Consider the following 21851-nt stretch of genomic DNA (forward strand, 5'->3'; position numbering starts at 1 on the left):
GTCTAGAAAGTTCTTCCCTTATCACTTAACTGAAGTTGGGCTTTGCCCAGCCCTGCCTCCCACGCACACTGACCCTCCCTGCCAGGACTGCCGACACCACTGATTCTATCTCACTCCCGAGTGATACCACTGTCGCTTCACGTTTTATTTCTAGCTGCACCCCACAGCATGAGGGATCTTACTGTGTCCTCATGAACCATGTGCCTCACAAACCTCATGTGCCCTTTGAACCAGGGATCAAACCTGTGCCCCTTACACTGGAAGTGCAGGGTCTTCACCACTGGACCACCAAGAAGTCCCAGATTGATTCCATCGTCACATCATTTTTAACGTACAGTTGACCCTTGAACAAGACAGGTTTCAACAGCATGGGTCTGCTTACACAGACAGTTTCCAACAGTAAATACAACAGCCACACATTATCCATGTTGCTTGAAGCTGTGGAGGAACCACGCTGCCAATGGGCTGGGAGGGCCATGGCCCTGACTGTGCAGAAGGATCAGAGCCCTCATCCTGAGCTGTGCAAGGGGCAACTGGACAGAGCTGCTGGAGGGGCAGAGCCACGCTTCCCCACTGTTGCTACGGCCCATTTCACACACGATGGGCAGTTTGCTTCAAGAGAGGAGAACGGCAGCAAACATTTACAGAGAAGACACTGCTACAACTGTCTTGCTCATCCTATCAAACTCCCCGTCCTCGCAAAACCATAGTGCTGGAGCCAAAGGAATACACTCAGAGCAGAAACCTAACTTGAGAAGCATTAAAAACAAAAACATACACAAACACACAAAATACGCACTAAAATACCCCACTTTCATTTCTTTCATGAAAATTTGCTAAAACCTTGCACAGAGTTCGTCTATATGCGCCCTGTGACTTTATATTGTGAAGTCGCCCTGACAACACCTTACATTATGACTGGGAGAAACGCTGTGGTTTACCACTTCTGAGGGCTCACCCTGGATCAATCATTACAACAAGCAGGCAGTTAAAAAGATGTTAGAAAAAAACCCACACTCATTTCTTTCTTTTTTTTAAATAAAAACCACACAAAGTGTTTCTTAAAAAGAGAAATCTCAAAAGTTTACAACTGTCATGGCAATACATATTAAAAACCAAAGGATCTCAGAAAATTCAGTCCCAAATTAAAGGTTAAGAACACTATCTTAATTCATTACTCATGGAATGAAAACTGTACAACCACAAACTCGATAATAAGTATCTTGACACTTAAAAGGACTATAACTGAAATACATCTTAAAACATAAGAAACCGTAACCATCACAACATGTTAGTAAGAAAGAAAACATTTTACACTAACTTGGAAGAAACTCAGACTGTAGTCCACTAGAACTGTTCTCTCAAATATCTGCTTCTAGAAGACACAGATTCCTAGATCTTTACTTTATGTAAGAAATATCCTAGAAAATTGTGTATTAATTCATTTTTTGCTTAATAAAAGTATAATTTAACTGATTTAGGAAAGTGACTTTTAAAAGAAACTTAGTATGACTGCTTCTACCAGGGAGCAAGGGAGGGGGGATGGGCCCATGGCCCTGGACCACCTTTCCTGGGCCATGGACACTCCTGTGTGTGCAGGGTGCTGGGCGGGGCTTGGGAGGGAGTGGGGCCTAGTGGGCTCGACCACCCTTCCCAGTGCCACCTGGAAACAAGCAGAAAGAGAAGCAGCACACGTGTTCTGAGGCAGCAACAGGTCTGCCCAAGAAGAATGAGAACAGTGGACATGTAACCACAATCAGGGCAGGTGGGGCGAGATGGCCCAGATGAGGCGGAGAAGACGCAGACAGTGCTGGAGTTCCGAGGGCAGCTCCAGTCCACGGTGACACGAGAGCCAAGGGACACACCCCGAGAGCACAGCTGGACTTGAAAATGACCGGAAGGGACTGATCATCGGGGAGAGACACTCATCCTTTCCCTGCTCCTATGCCCAGGGGAGCCCCCGGGAGCCATACAAGGCCTCCTAGGGGGGCACTGCCTCCCCACCCGCTAAGGGCACACAGACCGATGGAAAGATGACGAAGCGAGGGCAACGATCAGGGTGCGGCAGTCCTGGTGCAGAGACCCTCCACCTGCGCTGAATGAACTGTTAGCTGCACAACTAAGTCTGGGAACCGCATTGCCTCCACAACACCTGCATGTGTAATTTACACCAACCCATCCTGACTGACTCTTCTAGAACAAGGGGTCCTCAAAACTTCAGGGCAATTTCAAAAAATGTCCCGTCTATTCCACCCCTCACCCCAAAGTCACTGTCATTACAGTGACAAAAGCTGAGTATCTGTCAAGAAACTCAGAGAGCCACCCGCCAGCTCTCGCCTCTCTGATCCAAGTGACGTCCCTCTTCTGCACTCGCTGTTCTGCTGTGGCCGAGTCCAGAGAGGCTGGGGAGGGGGATTCCCGTGCTGGGGGCGGGGGCACCGAGCAGGTGGGGCGCCCGAGTGCCGGCTGTGCCGAGCTCGCCCCTCGGCTTCCGCCCGGGCGCCCCAGCGCCCACTGCGCGTGTGGTGGCTGGTCTCTGCCCTGCTTCCTGCCTGATCCTCTGTGCTCTCAGCGTCTCGTAGCCAAGCTTCTCTGCCCCCCGAGCTCACTTACTTTGTTGGTTTCGCTTGTCACTGGCATTTTTCAAAGGGAGGCAAACAGGACAGTCATGTCGTGTGCAGTTCTTCCAATGAGAGATGATTTGTCGTGAAGATGCGCAATGGGCAACTATGACCAGAAAAACAGCGAGACGTTATTTTCTATCCAGACCGGCGGCGTTCAATCACACCTACATTATAAGGCCAGCGTCCGTAAAAATGGGCACAAGTGTGACTGCAGCACGGGGCAGGCCGTCCTTAACTTACAAACAGACTGCTTGCCAGAAAGTCTGTAAGTCAACTACTGAGAATTCCATACAAAAACTTCCCAGAGAAGCAATGTTATGAATGATGGTGAACAAGGTTTAGCCCACAAATCAAAATCAAAAACAAAACAAAACTACCTGGCCTGAAATACCACACAAGTGGAATGAAAGGCAGAACAAATAATAATTCTGCAATGTCACTATTTATAATACAAAGTTTACATTATGTTTAATAATGCTCAAGGATGAAACCATCTAAACATTAGAGTTGAAGAAACACAGCAAAGCAAATGAGCGGTCTGTAGAGACCCTGTGGGGGCCCGGGCACTTCTCAGAGCACTCAAGACGGCAGCTGCGGCCGGACCCTCTGACTCTATCTTCGCTTCCACTTCTTCCTAAAGGTCCAGCACGACCCTCCTCTGCTTCTCCATCAGGACAGGGTTACACCCGGGACTCAACGAGTGTCACAAGGGGAAGCAGGGAGATCAGGGAGACTCTCCCCAAGGTTAGGAGCACAAGTGAGAAGAGACAAAAAGAGGATAAAGATTAAAGGGAAGTTAAGGAAGGCTTCTTCAGGAGAACTGGGGTGTCTGTGTGAAGACTAGAGAAGGGGCACATGCGTGCACGATTCTCCCCTCTGGAGAGGAAGGTGGAAGGAGGTGGCAGGGGTGGGCAGTACACAAAGGTCCCCAGGACAACCGGGCCAGGAGCCCGATGAGCCAAGACAGAAGGCAGAGGGGCAAGGCAGTGGCCCCGGCGCCTGAGCGCACAAAACGACTGCAAGACAGATGCTCCAGGCTTGGGGAAAGGCATGTATATGCATGTGTGCGCACTACACTGTCAGAAAGAAAACCTGATCTAGACATGTATGGCGAAGACAGTGCTCAAGAAGGGATACAGGTCTTCTGTGACAGAGGAAGGCAGAAAGGAATGAATGCAGGGCGCAGCCCCACCAGCAAAAGTTCACGGAACGTCATAGGACCACACCGCCTTTGTCCTGGGCAGGTGAGTGTCCAGAGGCATCTGACTGGTCAGCATGTGGGGACGTGGGAGATGGGAACCTTATCAACAGGAGAGGTGCCAAAGAATACCAGATGAGTCCACCCTTGGCTCTACCACCAGGACCTGAGCGAATGGCACTTACCTTGACACGCCTTCCCAGCCTGACAATGCGTCATGTGGTTCAGGACGTTTTTCATGGTTCGACAATGTGGGAGTGAGCAGGCCCGGACCTCGCCGTTGGCTTGTTCTCGCCTCTGACATTTATGAGCGTGAAGCAGTAGGACCAGCTGCTGCTGTATCAGTTTGCGCTTTTCGGGATCTGCAGTGGGGCCCGTTGCAATTGCCTGTGCAGGTACAATTCCCACTGATGTTTGCATCTGAGACTAAAATAAAACAAATTAACAGAAACATTTTAATAAGCTTTCAGAGTTCCAATTCATGTTCAGTAACTATTTTTTCAAACTAAGGGTAAAGCTGAGTGACAGTTTAGGCCACAGTGAGAATGCAGCTGATGAGGTTCTTTAATTCATTGGCAATTTATCATGCTACAATACATACAAGTGCAGGAAAAGCTATTATTATATTAGGCTGAACCATATGAAACTATTGTTTCTCTAAGCCAAATGATCAAACACTGGCAATTCCATATGATTCAACCTAATAAAAAGATCGTCAAGGACTGACCAATTTCAACCCCCTGCGATCTGACACAGCAGAGGAATCAGAGCCACGCTGCAGATCCCTAATCTGACTGGGAGGACGACACCTGCAGCTTTCATTACTTCTCCTAAAAGACTAAGACAGCATTTATCTTGAATACAACCATCCAGTACAATCGTTAATGCTTCGCATTCCATTAAAATTTCTACTTGGACATCAGACAATATTTTTTCTAGGTATTAGATGATCTGCTAAAGATACAGAAACAGAGCTTAGTTACTACTTTAATCCTTTCAAAATAGTAGGCCAGATCAACCATACCTTTTAACTGCAAAGAACACAGGGACCTGTGGAACTCTTACTCTTTACCAACTATCAATATTCTTCTGAAATTTACCAAAAAAACTTTGAAATGAGAGAAATGTAGTGTTCCTAACATGCAACAATATAATCCATATTTCAGGGATTTTCTGATCTATTGCTCTGATTAAGTCACACTTCTGACTTCATTTCACAACACCTAGTGCCTCCCATGAAGTACAACACAGCTCTGATTTTTCAAATGAAGAATCAAAACTATATACATTTGCAACTAGGGGAATACCAAGTAAAAACACATTTCTTTATGAACCAAAGTTCACTGTAAAAAGTTAGAGCGTTTTGTGTTTTGGTTTTACGCTGATGAGAACTCATAAAATAAGTACACAGAAAAGCCACCTGGCTTCGCTCAGGAGCACAACTCTTAAGAGCCCTAACCAGGAACCAAAACAAAAGCAGAATTCAAGCCGAGAGGCCTAGTGTACTGAGTGGAGAAGCAACGCCCAAGGGAAAATAGCCTCCTTGCCTTATATCTATTTTCCCGACTGTAAAAATAATACATGCAAAATGTGTGAGACAAGTGCTCAGGGCTGGTGCACTGGGAAGACCCAGGAGGATGGGATGGGGAGGGAGGCGGGAGGGGGGATCAGGATGGGGAACACATGTAAATCCATGGCTGACTCATGTCAGTGTATGGCAAAAACCACTGCAATATTGTAAAGTAATTAGCATCCAACTAATAAAAATAAATGGGAAAAAAAATACATGCAAAATGTGGAAAGCAAAGAACTAAGGAAATACTTAACACCTGCAATCTTGAGAGCCAGGAGTTCACTGTGAAAAGTGCAGACAGGTTTTTCTCTTTCCAGTCTTTTTTGTATGTACGAACCATGACCAAGAGTCTTATTTATATACATTTGGCTTGCTATTTATTCTAGGTTCTGCCCCGTACCAGTTAAGTTGTAGCATGATGTGTAGTGAACATGTGGCTGCACATTCATTTATCCAAACTCCAATGACTGGGCATAAACTACAGCCATTCCTCTTTTTTCTGACACTTTAAAATAAGGCTCCAATAAACAAACAGCCTGTGACTATGCCCTCTCCTGCATTCAGTACCTACGTTAAATGACTCCGCATCGATCAGCTTATTCCCACTACAAAGTCCAAGCGGAAATCAACAGGAACAGAAGAACACGGGAAATATAAGATAATCCCTGGTTAGGTCTCTTTTGCATTTATAAAAAAATTTCAAACGTGGAAAAGTAGAAAGGAAAGGATACTATTATCACATCTAACCAAATGAAGGATTCTTTAATATCTTCTAACATCTAGTCCACACACAAATTTCTCAACTTGTCCCCAAACTGTCTTTTAGAGTTGGTGTGCACAGATCAGGACCCAGTTCAGGCCCACACCCTCCACCTGGTTACTGTCTTTAAGTTTCTTCATCTCCTGCTACCCTCCCCCACCTTTACTTTCTCACGATACTGATGTCTAGAAGAATCAAGCTGTTGTCTTCCTACCATTTCTTAAAATACAGAAATACTACATACAAAATAAATATAAAAAGAGGTATCATATAAAAATCTGGTTTAAAAAAACTCAACCTTATTAAATTATAAAAGACTTTCAAAGTTATTAAAAATTAACACATTGTTTCTCATCTGCAATGTTCTCAGTAACACATTCTGAACTGTATTTGATGGCATGCTGGAACCTCAACTCGTAGAAACAGCACAGCTGGGAATACAGCATGTCCAAGTCTTGGTCTATTCCTCATCCACACTGGCTGTTCAGCAAGTCTACACACCGTTTACACATCTCAAAAACAAACCGGAGGATGAAGCGGAGTCACCAGCAACATGAAGCAGACAACATGTCTCATGTCCCTGGGTTAGCCTCCCCCATGTAACTCCATGGGCTTGCATGAGGCTAGTCCAGGTTGCAAAGTGCTTACAAACGTGGGGCACATTTAATTTCCTTCTCTCTTAGGCTGGTGCTCATCAAGACGGAAGAGCTGTATGAACTTCTGCAAAATCTGTCAGAAGCAGCCTTCAGATTCTACCAACTTCTCAGCTCAGTCCCCACTGTCCAGGTGGGAGAAGAGAATTATGAGAAAAATCCTTAGACAAGAACCTCTCTTTAAACATACAGAACAAAATTTGCAAATTCCCCCAAAAGTACTTTATAATTTTAGGCAACTTTATTTCTGCAATAACCAAGGATATTTTGGAAAACGGTAAAAATGAAGGAGGAATCTATCTTGCCATAGATTCTTAGGTATGTAACCAGAAGCATAAGCCATGGTAACGAAAAAAAAAACTAGACCACATTAAAATGAAAAGCTTTTAAGCTTCAAAAGACACTATCAAGAAAATGAAAGACAACCCAAAGAATGGGAGAAAACATCTGCAATCACAGATGTGATAAGGGACTTATACCTGAAACACTCAAAGTACTCTTAAAACTCGATGATTTTTTTTTAAAAAAAGGAACCTAAAGTTTTTTTAAATGGACAAAGTATATGAAGAGACATTTTCCCAAAGAAGATACACAGAGTAACACATGAAAAAACTGGTATGTTTACTGAAACACGAAACACATGAAAAAGCACTCAACACCATTAACCATCATCAGAACCACAGTGAAGTACTATTTTACACCTACCCTCATAGCTACGATTTAAAAATGAGACAGTAACAAGTGCTGGTGGAGAAGAAACTGGCCTCTTTCACACTCTACTGGAGTGTGTGTGAAAGGGTGCAGCCACTTTGGAAAACACTCTGGCAGTTCCTCAAAAGGTTAAACCTGGAGTTACCATCTGGACCAGCAATTCTCTGAAGCATACGTGTAAAAGAACTGAAAACATATGTTCACACAAAAACATGGACACTAATGTTTGCAGCAGCGAGATTCCTAACAGCCAAAAAACGGAACCAACTTAAATGGGCATCAAGTAGAGACTGGAAGAACATGATATATCAAAAAAAGAATATAACCCAACCACAAAAAAGGAAGTACCAATACATGCTACAATATGAATGAACTTCGAAAACATTGTGCTAAGTGACAACACGTCACAAACAACCACATAGTGTATAATTCCATTTCAATGAAATGTCCAGAACAGGTAGATCCTTAGGGGCAGAAAACAGATTAGTGGCTGCATCTGGCTGAAGATCTCGGGGAAATGGGAGGAACTTGCTAACGGTACAGACTTTCTTTCTGAAACATGAAAATGTCCTAAATTTGAACATGGTTGCTAATGGCTGCATAAAACACTAAATGCCACTGAACTGTGCACTTTAAAGAAGGGAACTGCATGGGAAAGCAATTGTATCTCAATAAAGCTGTTTTAAAATGAGTTTATCTCACTAATTATCAAAGAAACGAAATTAGAACGAAGAGCATCTTTCACCTATCAACACGACCACGATAAAAAAATAATAAAAATGTCCATTCCTTTTGATCCAGTGGTTCTACGTCTTATAATTTATTATTAGGGAAGTAACCAGACTAGTGTGCTAAAATGTGTGTACAAAGACACCACACTTTGATTAAATTACTGAATACTGCAAAATTCCCTAAATGTCTAGAAAAGGCAGACCAATTTAAAAAAATTATGGCTACAGACCTCATGAAATCAGATGCAGGCATGAAAACTAAGGCGGAGCTGAAGAGACCCCAGTCAAAGCCACAGGGAATAGAAAGACCTAGAGCCAAGCCCTAACCAAATCCTTGACCCACCAAGCATTGTGAGATATAATCATTGTTATTTGGGGCAACTAAGCCCATGCCCCACAACTACTGAGCCTGCTTGCCCTAGAGCCTGTGATCTGCAACAAGAGAAGCCGCTGCACTTAGAAGCCCACACAGCGTGACCAGAGAGCAGCACCTGCTCGCCGCAACGAGAGAGAGCCCGCGCAGCAACGAAGACCCAGCACAGCCAAAACACCCAAACTCCAACCATAACGCAGACCTCCATGCTTTCAATAAAGTTAAATGGAACATATTAAGCTACAAAGGAAAGTTACTAAAATAGTACCATAAAGTCATTCAGCTTTTCCTTATCAACTTCATGCATTGTTTGAATGTTTTACAAGAAGTGTCTACTATTTTTTTTGTCTACTATTTTTATAACCAAAAAGAAAAAAACCAAAACCCACTTTGAGAGGAAAATCGAAAGAATCAGTAGAAAACAATGAACAATTAAATATTAAAAAAAACTGTGAAATTACTAGAAAGTGGTAAAGGCCATCGTAAAAATATATAAAGCAGTGGTTCCTAACTAGTCCCCAGTAAAACCTCTTCAAATACAGATCCCCCACTCGTGCCTCCCAGAGACTATAGTTCACAAGATGGGGGTTGGGGGCGGGGGGGGGGGGGGGGGGGGGGGCCGGCAGAAGCATTTGTATCCAAGTTCCACAGAGGGTGCTTCCTTACAATAGCTTTACACTTCTTAAAGGTTTTCCAAAATGAACATGGATGCACTTTTACAGTTACAATAAAAAGACACATTTAGGAGAGACACTCACAGGTGATTCTCATGCAGCGGCAGTCATGTGTATCGGGAGAGCGCCTGGGCCAGACGGCTGAACAGTGACCAACAAACTAGGCAAAGCATGTGACACACACGAGACAAAGCGAACGGCGCAGGTGTGGGCCCTTCTCCGGCCTTCACTTCTCAAGGACTCTGTGCTTGGTTCATAGCCACCCACGGCCCAGGGAGGGCAAACGCAGGCCCACGCAGCCTCGTGGGCGGTGGTGGACTGGGGGCCCGGGGGGGCTGTCTAACAGCAGAGTTCCCTCCTCAATTCCTCTGCGCTCATCTTGTCAGAGGGCTGCCACCTTGCCTAAAAAAGCATTTGAAGAGAATGTAACAGGAAAACTGAGGGAGGTGGGAGGGGGGTTCAGGATGGGGGACACATATACACCAGTGGCGGATTCATGTCAGTGTATGGCAAAAACCACCACAATACTGTGAAGTAATTAGCCCCCAATTAAAATAAATAAGTTTTTTAAAAAAGAAAACCTGGCCAAGGACAGGAACTAAGCAACTTGAGAAACAAAAACATACTAAACACAAGTACTTTCATTCTTACCAGTAATCAAGAAATGCAATAACTGGACACTATCTCCTCCTGTCAAAGGACAGAATGATAACCCCCAGCCTTGGGAGCATCATCTGATACTAGTGACCTGCTTCGTGGCTTTTGTTGGAAGGCAATACAACAGTATCCATCACAAGCTTTAAAATTCATGCAATACATTTTGGTAACTCCTATCAGATCATGTGCAATTCCTAATAGTGGAAGGGGAAGGTTACCGGGGAGCAGGAGTCACAGTGTTGCCATCACGACCTCCTGCCTGTCAACATTCTGAACACCAGTAACAGCAGGTGAACACAATGTGTACAACCCAAGGGCTGTGGAGAGCACAGCCCACTCACCCCATTTCATTGCTAGATCTTTTGTTCTTTGCATGTATCTTGCTGTCATCATAACTCAACCATCATTTAAACCTCTGTCCATTAAACGGCCTTGAAAAACAAACATTTTATGTTTATTCTGGTGTATTTCTTAATTTTAAAGGAGCTTGCTGTATTTTTATTAGGTCTGTCATTGTTACATAGGTCTGAGTAATCAGCACCAACCCCATTTTTTAAAAAATGCCCTTTATCCTAAGAACAGGATCACAGATGTGCACAAGGAGTATGTATAAAGTTTATCCTGGCATTCTTTCCAGAAAAAGAAGTTATTTTTCACAAAGTATCCAAGAATAGATTATAATGTCTGCAAAGGACTCTGCAAACAGTAAGAAGCAGAAAGTGACAAGTCCGGACAGTGAACGAAAGTGCCTCCTCTGACCACATGACCACCACCCCCCATCTGCAGGGCTGGGGTTCCCAGAGACAACCGTTCAGATAAGCCTGGCCCAGACCTTCCACATTACCGATGCAGTCCAGACCCCTACTTCTCTGACATCCTCCCGACCCACCTGGAAACTTTACTTCTCCCCAGTCTCCACTTAAAAGTCAGGAAATGACACCAAAGCGAACACCAGGTGGGACAAAGGGTTGTTCTGCAATATTTGCTTGTTCTGATTCCCCCAGAAGGACCCTAGAACAGCTGGTTACACAAAGCTTTGCAGTCATAAAATAAGAGAAAATGCTCATTAAGTGTACTCAGCTATCAAACCAGGAAGAAGTGATAATCACCTGAGATGATAAAGATCAACTGGTAAGAAACAGAACAGTTATTTAGATAGTATAATGCTTCTTGTGTCTTCTTCATTTTGTTTGGTGTCTGTTGATTTTTAAAAAATATTACCTAACAATTTAAGATTTAAATTCAATAAGGAAATAACTAAAAATGATCAAGTTGGACCAGAATGATTTCTAAGCAATCTTCCAAATCAGAAACACTGATTAACAGATGGCTAAGGCAAGAAAGAAACCTCATGGACAAGAGAGCACAGGACAGACAACTGGACAGACCCACCCTCCCCCCGACCCAGCGTCACTCCTGTCCACATGGAGAGTCGATCTGCCCCGGGGGCTGAGTGGTCAAGTACACCTGTGCAAAGAGACCCTGAGGGTAAAAGCTGCTGGGTCTACTCCAAGCCAAGGGGACAGGCCCACCAGATCCACACGTCTCAACTGACTCACGAGGGCTTACGAGCATCAGGCCCCATTACCGTACAACCAGTCCACGGGAATTACCCATCTACTAACAACTGGCTTCCCAGGCGGCTCAAGGGGTAAAGAATCTGCCTGCCAGTGCAGGTAGACATAAGAGATGTGGGTTCGATCCTTGGGTTGGGAAGATCCCCTGGAGGAGGGAGGGCACAAGAAACCCAGTCTAGTACTCTTGCCCGGAGAATCTCATGGACAGAGAAGCCTGGTGGGCTAAGGTCCATAAGGCTGCAAAGAATCAGACATGACTGAATCGACTCAGCACACACAAGTTTTAAGGAATTATCTTCTCAACCACACATCTATATGAACATATTCTTCAAGAACATTTATTACAGTAAGTTTTTGATAACTTGGCAAATTAATCATTTGACAGACAAATTAGCTTTTGGTGGCTTGAGCCTAAGCACCATTTCAGATAATTGTGGAAAAGGTAAAAAGAAGTTTGGGAAGTTTGGGCCACACGAAGACAACTGTGACTCTGCAGATAGGACACTGTGCTCACATCTTTGGTAGCTGGGAATGTCTCCTTCCAGACCCATTAAATGTGCTGCCTACGGAGTTCTACCTCTTAAAAAAAATTATTTAATTAAAAAAATTTTATATATAAGTATAATCATTTAAGGTGTCTACTGAGTTCCTCCTAAAACAGTCACTTCATTTCCCAGAACGCCTGGTACAGTCTCTGTATTTGCTGCTAGCGGGCAGGCAGAAATTCTGACAGTAGTGTGTACTGGGCACAACTTGTTCAGACACGAAGAACCTGCCTCCTAAGTCTCCACTTTACATGGAGTCAAAGACCTGAATGTCTCTGGAGATAATACATGTTGCTTCACCTAGAAAGCTTCACTGAAGAAAAGGCTACGCTAACTGACTCTAGAGAAGACATGGCTAATGGAAACTGGTCCTGGAAAGAAGCTGAATGCCTTTTTTGGCTCCTCTGGGTCTCTGTTGCTGCATGCAGGCCTCCTCCATGTGGAGAGCCGGGGCTGCGCTCCAGCTGCCGTGTGTGAGCCTCTCACTGCAGAGGCTGCTCCTGTCGCGGCTCTAGGCGCGCAGGCTCAGCGGCTTAGTGGCTCCATGGCTCCATGGCACGTGGCATCCTCCCAAACCCGGGATCAAACCTGTGTCCCCTGCAGTGGCAGGCAGGTTCCTAACCACCGGACCACCAGGGAAACCCAGCTAAATGATCCTGATTGAGTACTTCCAATACCAGTACAACAAATACAGCTGGTTCCTACTATCAAGGAATACCATAAATATTTCTTAATTTATGTTTTTTTTAATATTTGCAACACATCATATTTTGGGCTTAGACTATGTTTCCCAGGCTCATATTTATTGCCAAAACAAAAGGGGATGAGTTTAAATAGTAGAAAGGGTTTATATAGGTGCCGGTAAGAATTTTAGATTAAAAGTTATTCTTCAAAGGCCCACAAACTCATCTTCTCAGAGGTCTTGAAGTTACAGGTGGAGGCGATGAGAATAAGAAAGGTAAATGCCTAAAATTACAAGAACACTTGGAGGACTAATAGTGAGAGGCAAGCACTTACTTCCCAACATTCTCCCTTGTATTCCAGTTCAATTACTGAGGCATAATTCATAGCCACAGAGTGATTTTCTACAGAAACTGCTCTCACAGTGAAGAGCTGACGAGACTACTCACTGGTCATTCCAATGAAGGACAAGAGTGCTGGAAGCTCTCTTCCTAGTCCTAGGGTGGAAGGAAACACCAGAGCGCCAGTGATTTTAAGTCCATGCTTATGAAGTACAAGGACTACAGACAATGCTTTACACACATGAGCATTTAAAGGGCAGCTGAAACTAGGATGAGCCAGTCAAAGACGACAACAGGTAGAGATGCTTGGGTTCATGACGTTCCATCAGTTTAAGTCTTGATTCCTCAGTGACTGGAAACTGGATATGGAGGAAGGAAAATGATGAGAAAAGAAGACAAAAAGCGGGAGGGAGAATAGTGAAGGTTTCTGAAGTGCTGAAGTGGACACAAAGACTAACAAAGCAGGCCACTCCGCAGTGGGCATTTGGGCATCAGGTTCCTGACAATGCAGGGGACAGAGCCTCTGGAAGGCTAATCTACACCAGAACCACTGGAGGAGCGTAGTTCAACCACAAGAACAAGCCCATCTACTTGGCAATTATCCTGAACCATCTTAGAGGGAAGTAGGTGGCACACACTGGAAAACTGAGAATGAAAAAAACGAGTCTCACAAATAAGTGAGAGACAAAAAGATTCCTCCCCTTCCCTCTAAGCGATTCTGAACCAGGAGGACACAGGGCAGCCCAGCGGCCAGTCACTCCAGTGCAGTGGGTCCACTGACTCACTGAGAAGCAGACAGAACCAACTCCAAGACACACAGCTTGCCCCGCAAGGGCCAGAGCTGATGGCGCATCACCAAGAGCTGCCAGCGGCGCTGCCCCCAGCTGTCACTGCAGTCCGACCCTCCTCGGCACGGAGCGCCCGGCACAGCCACCCCCCTCCCCTTCAGAGACCTGAACCAGCAGCTGCCCAGGGACCTGTCCAGAGCCTTCAGGTTCCAATTCTCTGACACAAGAACAAAATGAATCCTAACACCACTCCCATGAGCTACTTTATCTTTCCTTTAGTGAGCAATTTTAACAACTTACTGACCAGAGATGTATTAATTCGTTTTTTGTTACCTGAACTTATTGACCAGAGATGTTTCAATGTTCACTTATATGACAAATTGCTGACCACAGGTGTGAGTTTCTGTAAAAATCCCCCAAGCAATAACGTGTTATCAATCAATTAATTTATTTGGTTGTGCCAGATCTTAGCTGTGGCACGTGAAATCTTCAGTCTTTGTTGCCACATGTGGGATCCAGTTCCCTGACGGGGACTGAACCCGGGACCCTTGCAGCGGGAACAGAGTCAGCCACTGGGCCACCAGGGAAGTCCCTCCTCCATTACAACTTCGGAATGGCAAATTCTCCATAATACAGTCTTTACTTTTTCTCAAAACAACAAAAAACCCCAACACACATGAACTTCCTGTTAGAAATAGCCCTGTGGAAGACCACAGTGGGACATCCACAGCAGACTCTAGAGAGAAACCTTCTCAAGTGAGATAAGCCCAGAGGTGCCCCACGTGAAACGGGGCTCCTTCAAAACAACCCCACACCCGTCATGAAGGTCAGCAAACAGCGCAATGTACAACCTGGTTTCAGCTGATGCCCGAATTCCGACCCCTTCCTGCTAACGCTCCCATGCTCTCTGTTATGACCTTTTCAGGTGAAGATGGCAAGAAGGGCAATGTCAGTGAGGGGTTAGGCAGCCCCTGATTCCAGAGGACTGCCCTGGGACAACACCCTTCCACCCAGGCAAAGCTCTCCTCTGAGACGGCCCATGTGACCTTGAAGCCAGGCTAGAGTAAGACAACCCAACCTATGCCCCCACCAAAATCATTCTTCTTCATCTGTAAAATGTACATAATTTTGAAATTCTTACATCCACATGAACTATCCTAGAAAACTGGACAGTGAATACATAAATTTAATAGTTGTCACTCTTCAAATTATAAACAATAGCATACATACTGAGTCTTATTAGACCTAAAACTTGACTATTTCTAAAACACATCCCGATTTCAAAGATGCTACAATGTGGGGGGGGGGGGGGGGGGAGTGCATCTTAGAATCATGAAATACAGTGTAATAATATGGTGAAAATTGTCTAAGAACTTAAAAAATCTGTAGAAAGTTAAAAAATTACAAATAAAATGGCTGAAGACAGAGCTGCAATGAAATCCACGTGAAAATTCAGGGAGATGTGGCACTTGCTCCTGAATGCTGTCCTGGGGATATGGACACCCCCAACAAGGACCCCGTCTGCAATGGGGGCTCTGCACCCTCAAGCGCCCAGCAGCACAGCCCAGAGGGAGACCTCAGGGCAAGGCGAGCCTCGGGTTTCCATGACTACGGGCCCCACAGTCCTCACGCTCCCTGACCGCCCCATACACCTACCTGCGCAATCTTTGGCCCTCACCTCACTCACCACCTCATCCTCTCTCGGTCTCCTCTCCCACCTTCAGTGACATCGCCAGCTCCTGTGGACAGTGGCCACCCTACTTGCATGTCCATCCATCTGCCTGGCCTCTTCACCTGGACATCTCACAAGCATCTCAAGAGGAGCAGGTCTACGCCGGAATTACGAGCACCCTCTCCTTTGTCACCCTTCTCCCAGCCCGCTGCTCTGCCAGCTCTGTGAGTGGTCCCACCACCCACCACTATCTCTCACAGTGACCCTGCTCTAGCAGCAAATCTCGCCTGGTCTCCTGTCCCCACTGTGATCAGTAACCTCCAGGCCCCTGTCTCCTCTAGCCTGGACCACTGCAGCGGCCGCTGCCATCCACAGCCTCCCTGAGATAGCTCCAGCTGAGCCCCCAGTGCCCACCTCACACCACATCCCCCTCATCCCTCCCTGGACTTTCACTGGCTCCCATACAAGTCACGCTCTTCCAGAGCCCTGGAGTCTCCATGGCTTCTGCCCACCCTCCCGAACTTGCCCTTAAACCCCATTCTTTGTGCAGCTCTCTCTGACGGTTTCATCTAAGGAGGTCCCTGTGTCAACTGCAACCTCTGTGGGCTACTCAGACCTGCTGGAGCAGTCTGTATTTGATTGTTTTCCACCACCACCACCACCGCCCTCCTACCCCCGCAATTCCATGGAGGCGAGCTCTACATCACTCATACCCACATTCCAGATATACCTGGGCTCAGAAGAGATGCTTAACAAAAGTGGCAAACTAAAGGACTGGCTGCACCCCCAGCTTCCTCTGCACCTCCAGTGATGGAGAGGAGACAGGCACGAGCCCCTTGGCCAATGACCGAATATCTAAATGGTTCCACAGAGAGCTCAACCAGGGCACCGGGTGAGCTGGAGTCAGAGTGCTGCACTCACCCAGGCAGCACACAGAACCTGGCTTGGTTTTACAAGGTCACTCTCCAAAGCATGACAAAAACCACAAATATATTCAAGGCTCCAAATTTTTCTTTTTTTTTTTTAAACCAAAGAGACCTAAGTTTTTGGTAACTGCTTCCTTCCTGTAGACAACAATCTCTGAGCTCCAACAGGCCGGATACAATTTAGAAAGTTCAAGGAAGACCATCAAATATGTTTGAGGAACTGACATAAGTGATATAAACACCCCAAAGAGCTCAGAGCCCCTAAAACTTACGGCCAAGACCTCTGAAAGAGTTCTGGGCCTTGCAGAAAACAGGCTATACAGCCCTGAATGAACTCAGTCATACCCTCAGCCTCCTCATCTGTAAAATGGGAGGTGAATGATGTCTTTCAAGAGGCTGTGAAAGAGTAACATAGAACACATGATGAGAAAGCACTTGGACACCAGGCAAGGGACATGCCTTCACGCCCTGCTCTTCTGATGGTCCCTGCAGGCCCTGTGCACGCCCAACAGCGTGAAGGCTGAGGCTTCAGGCGCACGTGCTGGGGAAGCTCTGGCGCCTCACAGGTGAACGTCTGAGGACCTTACTCCAGAGACAACAGCTGTGCGTCACTTCCCAGGTCCACCCGGGTCCCTGTGGGAAAGTGGTGGCTAGGCTGGCACAGACCAAGGCTCTGCCCCAGTTCGCCATGCTGTCCTGAGGGGGCCAAGGTTGGGAGGGGGGGGAGGTGGGCTAGTGGGGAAGAGCTGGTCTCATTCTGTCACAGACAGAAGGATGAGATTTTATCATTACTGCCTCCCCTAACCATTCCCCAGGGCAGGGGCCTTCAACTGGGGCTGGCTGGGGGGTGGTGGGGGTTAGGCAGGGAAAGGAAAGGAACGGAGGAGGGCTGGGAACACTGCGTGGCCAAGGCCAGGGACCCTGCTAAGTATCCATAACACACAGCATGGCCTGAGCAACTGAGACCCCCGAAGTGCCAGCAGAGAAGCCCATCCACAGCCCAGAGAGCTCCAGGCCATGTGCAGGTGGACAGAGAGGCTTCTTTCCCACCTGGTCTGACCCTGCCCTTGATCAGCGCACCAGTCCCAGGAATTCAGTCCCTGGAGCCGCAGAGGTGGGCAGGGTTTCTGCCACTAGGCTGTGCGTGAAGGAGAGAGGGTGAAAAAGTGGGGCTGGAGAAAATTTTAAAGAAGAAAAGGGAGGAAAACGTTGGGTCATGGTTTCCCAGACTACAAAACACAGGATGTCTGTGAAAAGCAAATGCTTTTACTCCCGAAGCCAAAATGTGCTCCAGGTCACTGAGCAAACCCAGGGGACAATCAGCAGCGCTAAAGTCCACACGACTGCCCCTCACTGAGGCCTGGGAGAGGCAAGGCCAGGGAGAGCAGGGCCGGGGGTTGGGGGCGGGGTGTGGAAGCAGCAGTGGGCTTTGCCGTAATTTCTAGGTCTGCCTGGCTGCGAACAGAGCGATCCTGGCCACACACAGTCATTGGAGGAAAGCAGACCCCGGAGTGTCAGAGATGCCCACAGGGAGAAGTGGTCAGCACTCGGAGCAGCCTGAGGACAAGTCTCATCACTCATACTCTCTGTTTTAAGATGCGAGAATGTGGCAAACAGAGCAAATCTGACCCGGACACCGAGGTATCACCCTGTTTCCTGATATTTATAAAAAACAAAAAGGAAGAGACCCAGCTCTTTCTGCTTCCAACAACCTCCAGACTGCTAAGTACTGTAAGTACTTAGTTCTGGCAAATGTCCCAAGTTACAAAAGATGCTAAGATCCAGGGAAGCAGGTGATAGTGACAGAGGAATTCTCTGGGATGTCTTCACAAGAAATACTTCAAATTACAGTTTGTAAAAAATCAGAAGACAAAGAACAATCTTTAACATAACCCCCAGCTTTCTTCTCAGTCTGCCCAGACGGCTTCGCAGAGCTGCGTGGCCACAGCCCCGCAGCTGGCCCGGGAAAAGGAGAGTGACTGCTCCAGGCCCTGACCCTGCACCAAAGGCACATCAGAGACGCAGCGGCCATGTGTGCACAGTGAGGTCCGACAGAAGAACACACTTCCCGTGAGTGGCTGGGACTCAAGCGATTCCATCTTGCAGCACAAAGGAGCTGTTTTCCCACTGATCCCTGGGTTAGTGAGATCGAGAGTTACAAGGGCAGTTTCTATTTTATATGTCGGAAATCTCAGGGAGAATGAAGACACGTGAAGCCATCTGTCAAGTCAGACAGGACACACACATCTCAAGACAAGGCACAGTTCACTGAGATAAATGTCCTTCGCTTGACTGTGACAATAATGGATGGGCTTCTACTGACAGCCTCAACCTCTGACAGACAGGAAGTGTAAAAAAGCCAAAAAAGCCCATGTCCCCCATTTTCTCAGCTCTCCTACTGAATCAGAGGGTAACTCTGGAGGAAAGTCAAAGTGACTCACGAACCCCCTCCCTCCTGGTAGGGACCACAGGAGGACTAGCTGAATCATCTTTACTAGCCCCTTATGGGCAGCTCGTCACAGAAAATTAAACTCACGGAGACAGCACACACACAGGAAATACGTGTTATTTTCCTATCACCCACAACACACTTCTAGCTTTAGATCTTCACTGTCAGCACGATTAAAATCCACACACCGAAGCACCCACTGGAGACCCATAGCTCTGAGACCAAGGGCAACTCACCATGTTTGGCACATTGGTGACTGAAGCATTCTTGATGTCTGTGGCGAAGGGAGGCAAGCTGTTGACCATGCTCTGCTTGCTCGGCAGCTGAGGGTTCACTCCAGGGGCTCCCATCTGCTGCCCTCCAGTTTGACTAAAGGGTTGTCCAAATGGACTTGTATTACCAGTCATTCCCATCTGTAACAGAAAGAGCAACATCAGCCGTCCTGACATGACCACTTATGAAAGGAAGGGTCTCAGAAACGTTCACTGTGACCCACTGAAGCAAAAATCATTATTTCCCTTTGGAACCTTCATTTCAATTATAAATTAAAGGTGCATTCTCAGGGTTTACAGTTAGCATTATGAACAGAGCAACTTGCTCAAATGGCTACAGACTAAAGACAGAAGACAAGTAAAGCTGCTCCCAGCATCTGGTCTGTTCCCGCCTCCTAACACCACCCCAGAGCCCATGTTCTTCTACCCTCACCCCTACGCCTGACTCCCTACCCGCGCCCCCAAGCTGACTGAGCACTGACAGTCAAAAGATCACGTGGAAAACAAAACCTATTCAAGTCATTGACAAAGGGGTGCTCCTTCAGCTTAATCTTTAATTACTCTGTAAGTAGTTTCTTTCAGCTACCACCTCCCTCAATCAGACTTAAGTTTCCATCAGTTCAAAATGCACAGTAGAAATACTGACAAAGAAATGATATAATGTCTGGGGTTTGCTTTAAAATAACCTTGTGAAGCAAGGGGTAGTGTTCCTGGAGAGTGACTGGACAAGCCGGTGACTACTCACCCAGGGACAGGTGCAGGGGGTTGTTATACTAGCCCCTCTAATACTGTACCTATTTGGAGTTTTCCATTATAAAGTCTTATTAGTCGCTAAGCCATGTCCAATTCTTTGCAATCCCAAGGACTGTAGTGCACCAGCCTCTTCTGTCCATGGGGCTTCCCAGGTAAGAATACTGGAGTGGGTAGCCATTCCCTTCTCCAGGGGATCTTCCAGATCTAGGGATCAAACCTGTGTCTCCTGCACTGGCAGTGAAATAAAATAATCTGTATAGTAGAAAAAGCCAAGAATGGGAAGGAGGGATTCCACCTGTGCCTCAGGGAGGGAGTCAGCAACCCCCTCGGGGGTCCCCTACAGTCAAGAGGCCACAACCAGGACCTCTCAGCTCCAACCTCTACACATTTGAGTCCCCACGGGGAGGTCCTGCTATTCAGCTGCCCCCTTGGAGAAGCAGCAGTAGAGACATGTTACTGAGAGATGGGCTTTTCTAACCTGCCTGCCTTTGCTCTCTCACGAAGCTGCAACAACCCATCTGCTGCCTACTGCCTGTTCTACGTTTCTGGGATCCTGGTGCATCTGAGGTTTAGCAATGGGGAGGAAGGAGTCCCCCGAAGAGAAGACCTTCCCTAGGGGAAAGTTTCCATTCAAGAAATCACAGCTCGGTTCTCTCCACCAGCCTCACGTGGTGACTGTAGCACCAGCCCATTCACACAGGCTAACTTAGGTTCCTTCCTTTCCCTCACCTGAAAGATGAGCATCTCGCATAAGACAATTGTATTATTTCTTTCGGCTCTAAAATTCTAGGTTGCAAACAAATAGATGCTCAACACAATTGAGGCTTTTCTGCTGAAATATCCACATAGAAACACAAAACCAAACAACTGTAACCAAAAAGATTTTGTCTGGCATTTTCATAGGTACTGGTGGTTTCCACCCTTGCAGCTGATACTTCCATTTTTCGAACATAAACACACCCTAGCTACCATTTTTGCCCTATTTTCTTTGAGTAAACTGAAATTAAATTTAAACAACTAAAACTCAAAGTCAACTTGAGTAAACTAAAGTAAAAACAAATTCTCATACACCATGGAATATTACTCAGCCATTAAAAAGAATTCATTTGAATCAGTTCTAACGAGATGGATGAAACTGGAACCCATTATACAGAGTGAAGTAAGCCAGAAAGATAAAGAACATTACAGCATACTAACACATATATATGGAATTTAGAAAGATGGTAATGATAACCCTATATGCAAAACAGAAAAAGAGACGCAGATGTACAGAACAGACTTTTGGACTCTGTGGGAGAAGGCAAGGGTGGGATGTTTCAAGAGAACAGCATTGAAACATGTATATTATCTATGGTGAAACAGATCACCAGCCCAGGTTGGATGCATGAGACAAGTGCTCGGGCCTGGTGCACTGGGAAGACCCAGAGGAATCGGGTGGAGAGGGAGGTGGGAGGGGGGATCGGGATGGGGAATACATATAACTCCATGGCTGATTCATGTCAGTGTATGACAAAACCCACTGCAATATTGTAAAGTAATTAGCCTCCAACTAATAAAAATAAATGGAAAAAAAAATTGGAAATGAAGGAAAAAAAAAATTCTCTACAAAGCCCACAAGGAGATTCCACTTTAAATTCACGACTTAATCAAGGAAAGATTTAACAGACAAACTTTTTTTTAACATAAAGGACATTTCTGATTTTCAGCTAGGTTCCTTCAGTTGTTATCTGAAACTAAGAAGAACTGAGCCAAAAACCTATATTTCAGGAAGTGTTACACTAAACAAACTCTACATAATGATTTCTTGTAGAATTTCTGCTTTAAAAAAGCATTGATTCACTTGGGCCGCACTTAGTCTGTCCCTGCTCAAGGGCTCCTCCAGTTGCGGTGAGT

General features: G+C 46.1%; 1 protein-coding gene across 1 annotated transcript in view; it reads right to left on the bottom strand.

Annotated features, from left to right (window-relative positions):
- The window catches only part of CREBBP (CREB binding protein), a 117068-nt gene that overhangs the window by 44871 nt on the left and 50346 nt on the right, over window positions 1-21851 (bottom strand). The window contains 3 exon segments of the mRNA XM_020915287.2: window positions 2614-2727; window positions 4008-4248; window positions 19170-19346. Of these exon segments, the coding sequence (XP_020770946.2) occupies window positions 2614-2727; window positions 4008-4248; window positions 19170-19346 (532 nt within the window).

Source organism: Odocoileus virginianus, chromosome 33, assembly GCF_023699985.2.
Source record: "Odocoileus virginianus isolate 20LAN1187 ecotype Illinois chromosome 33, Ovbor_1.2, whole genome shotgun sequence".
Lineage (NCBI taxonomy): Eukaryota > Metazoa > Chordata > Mammalia > Artiodactyla > Cervidae > Odocoileus > Odocoileus virginianus.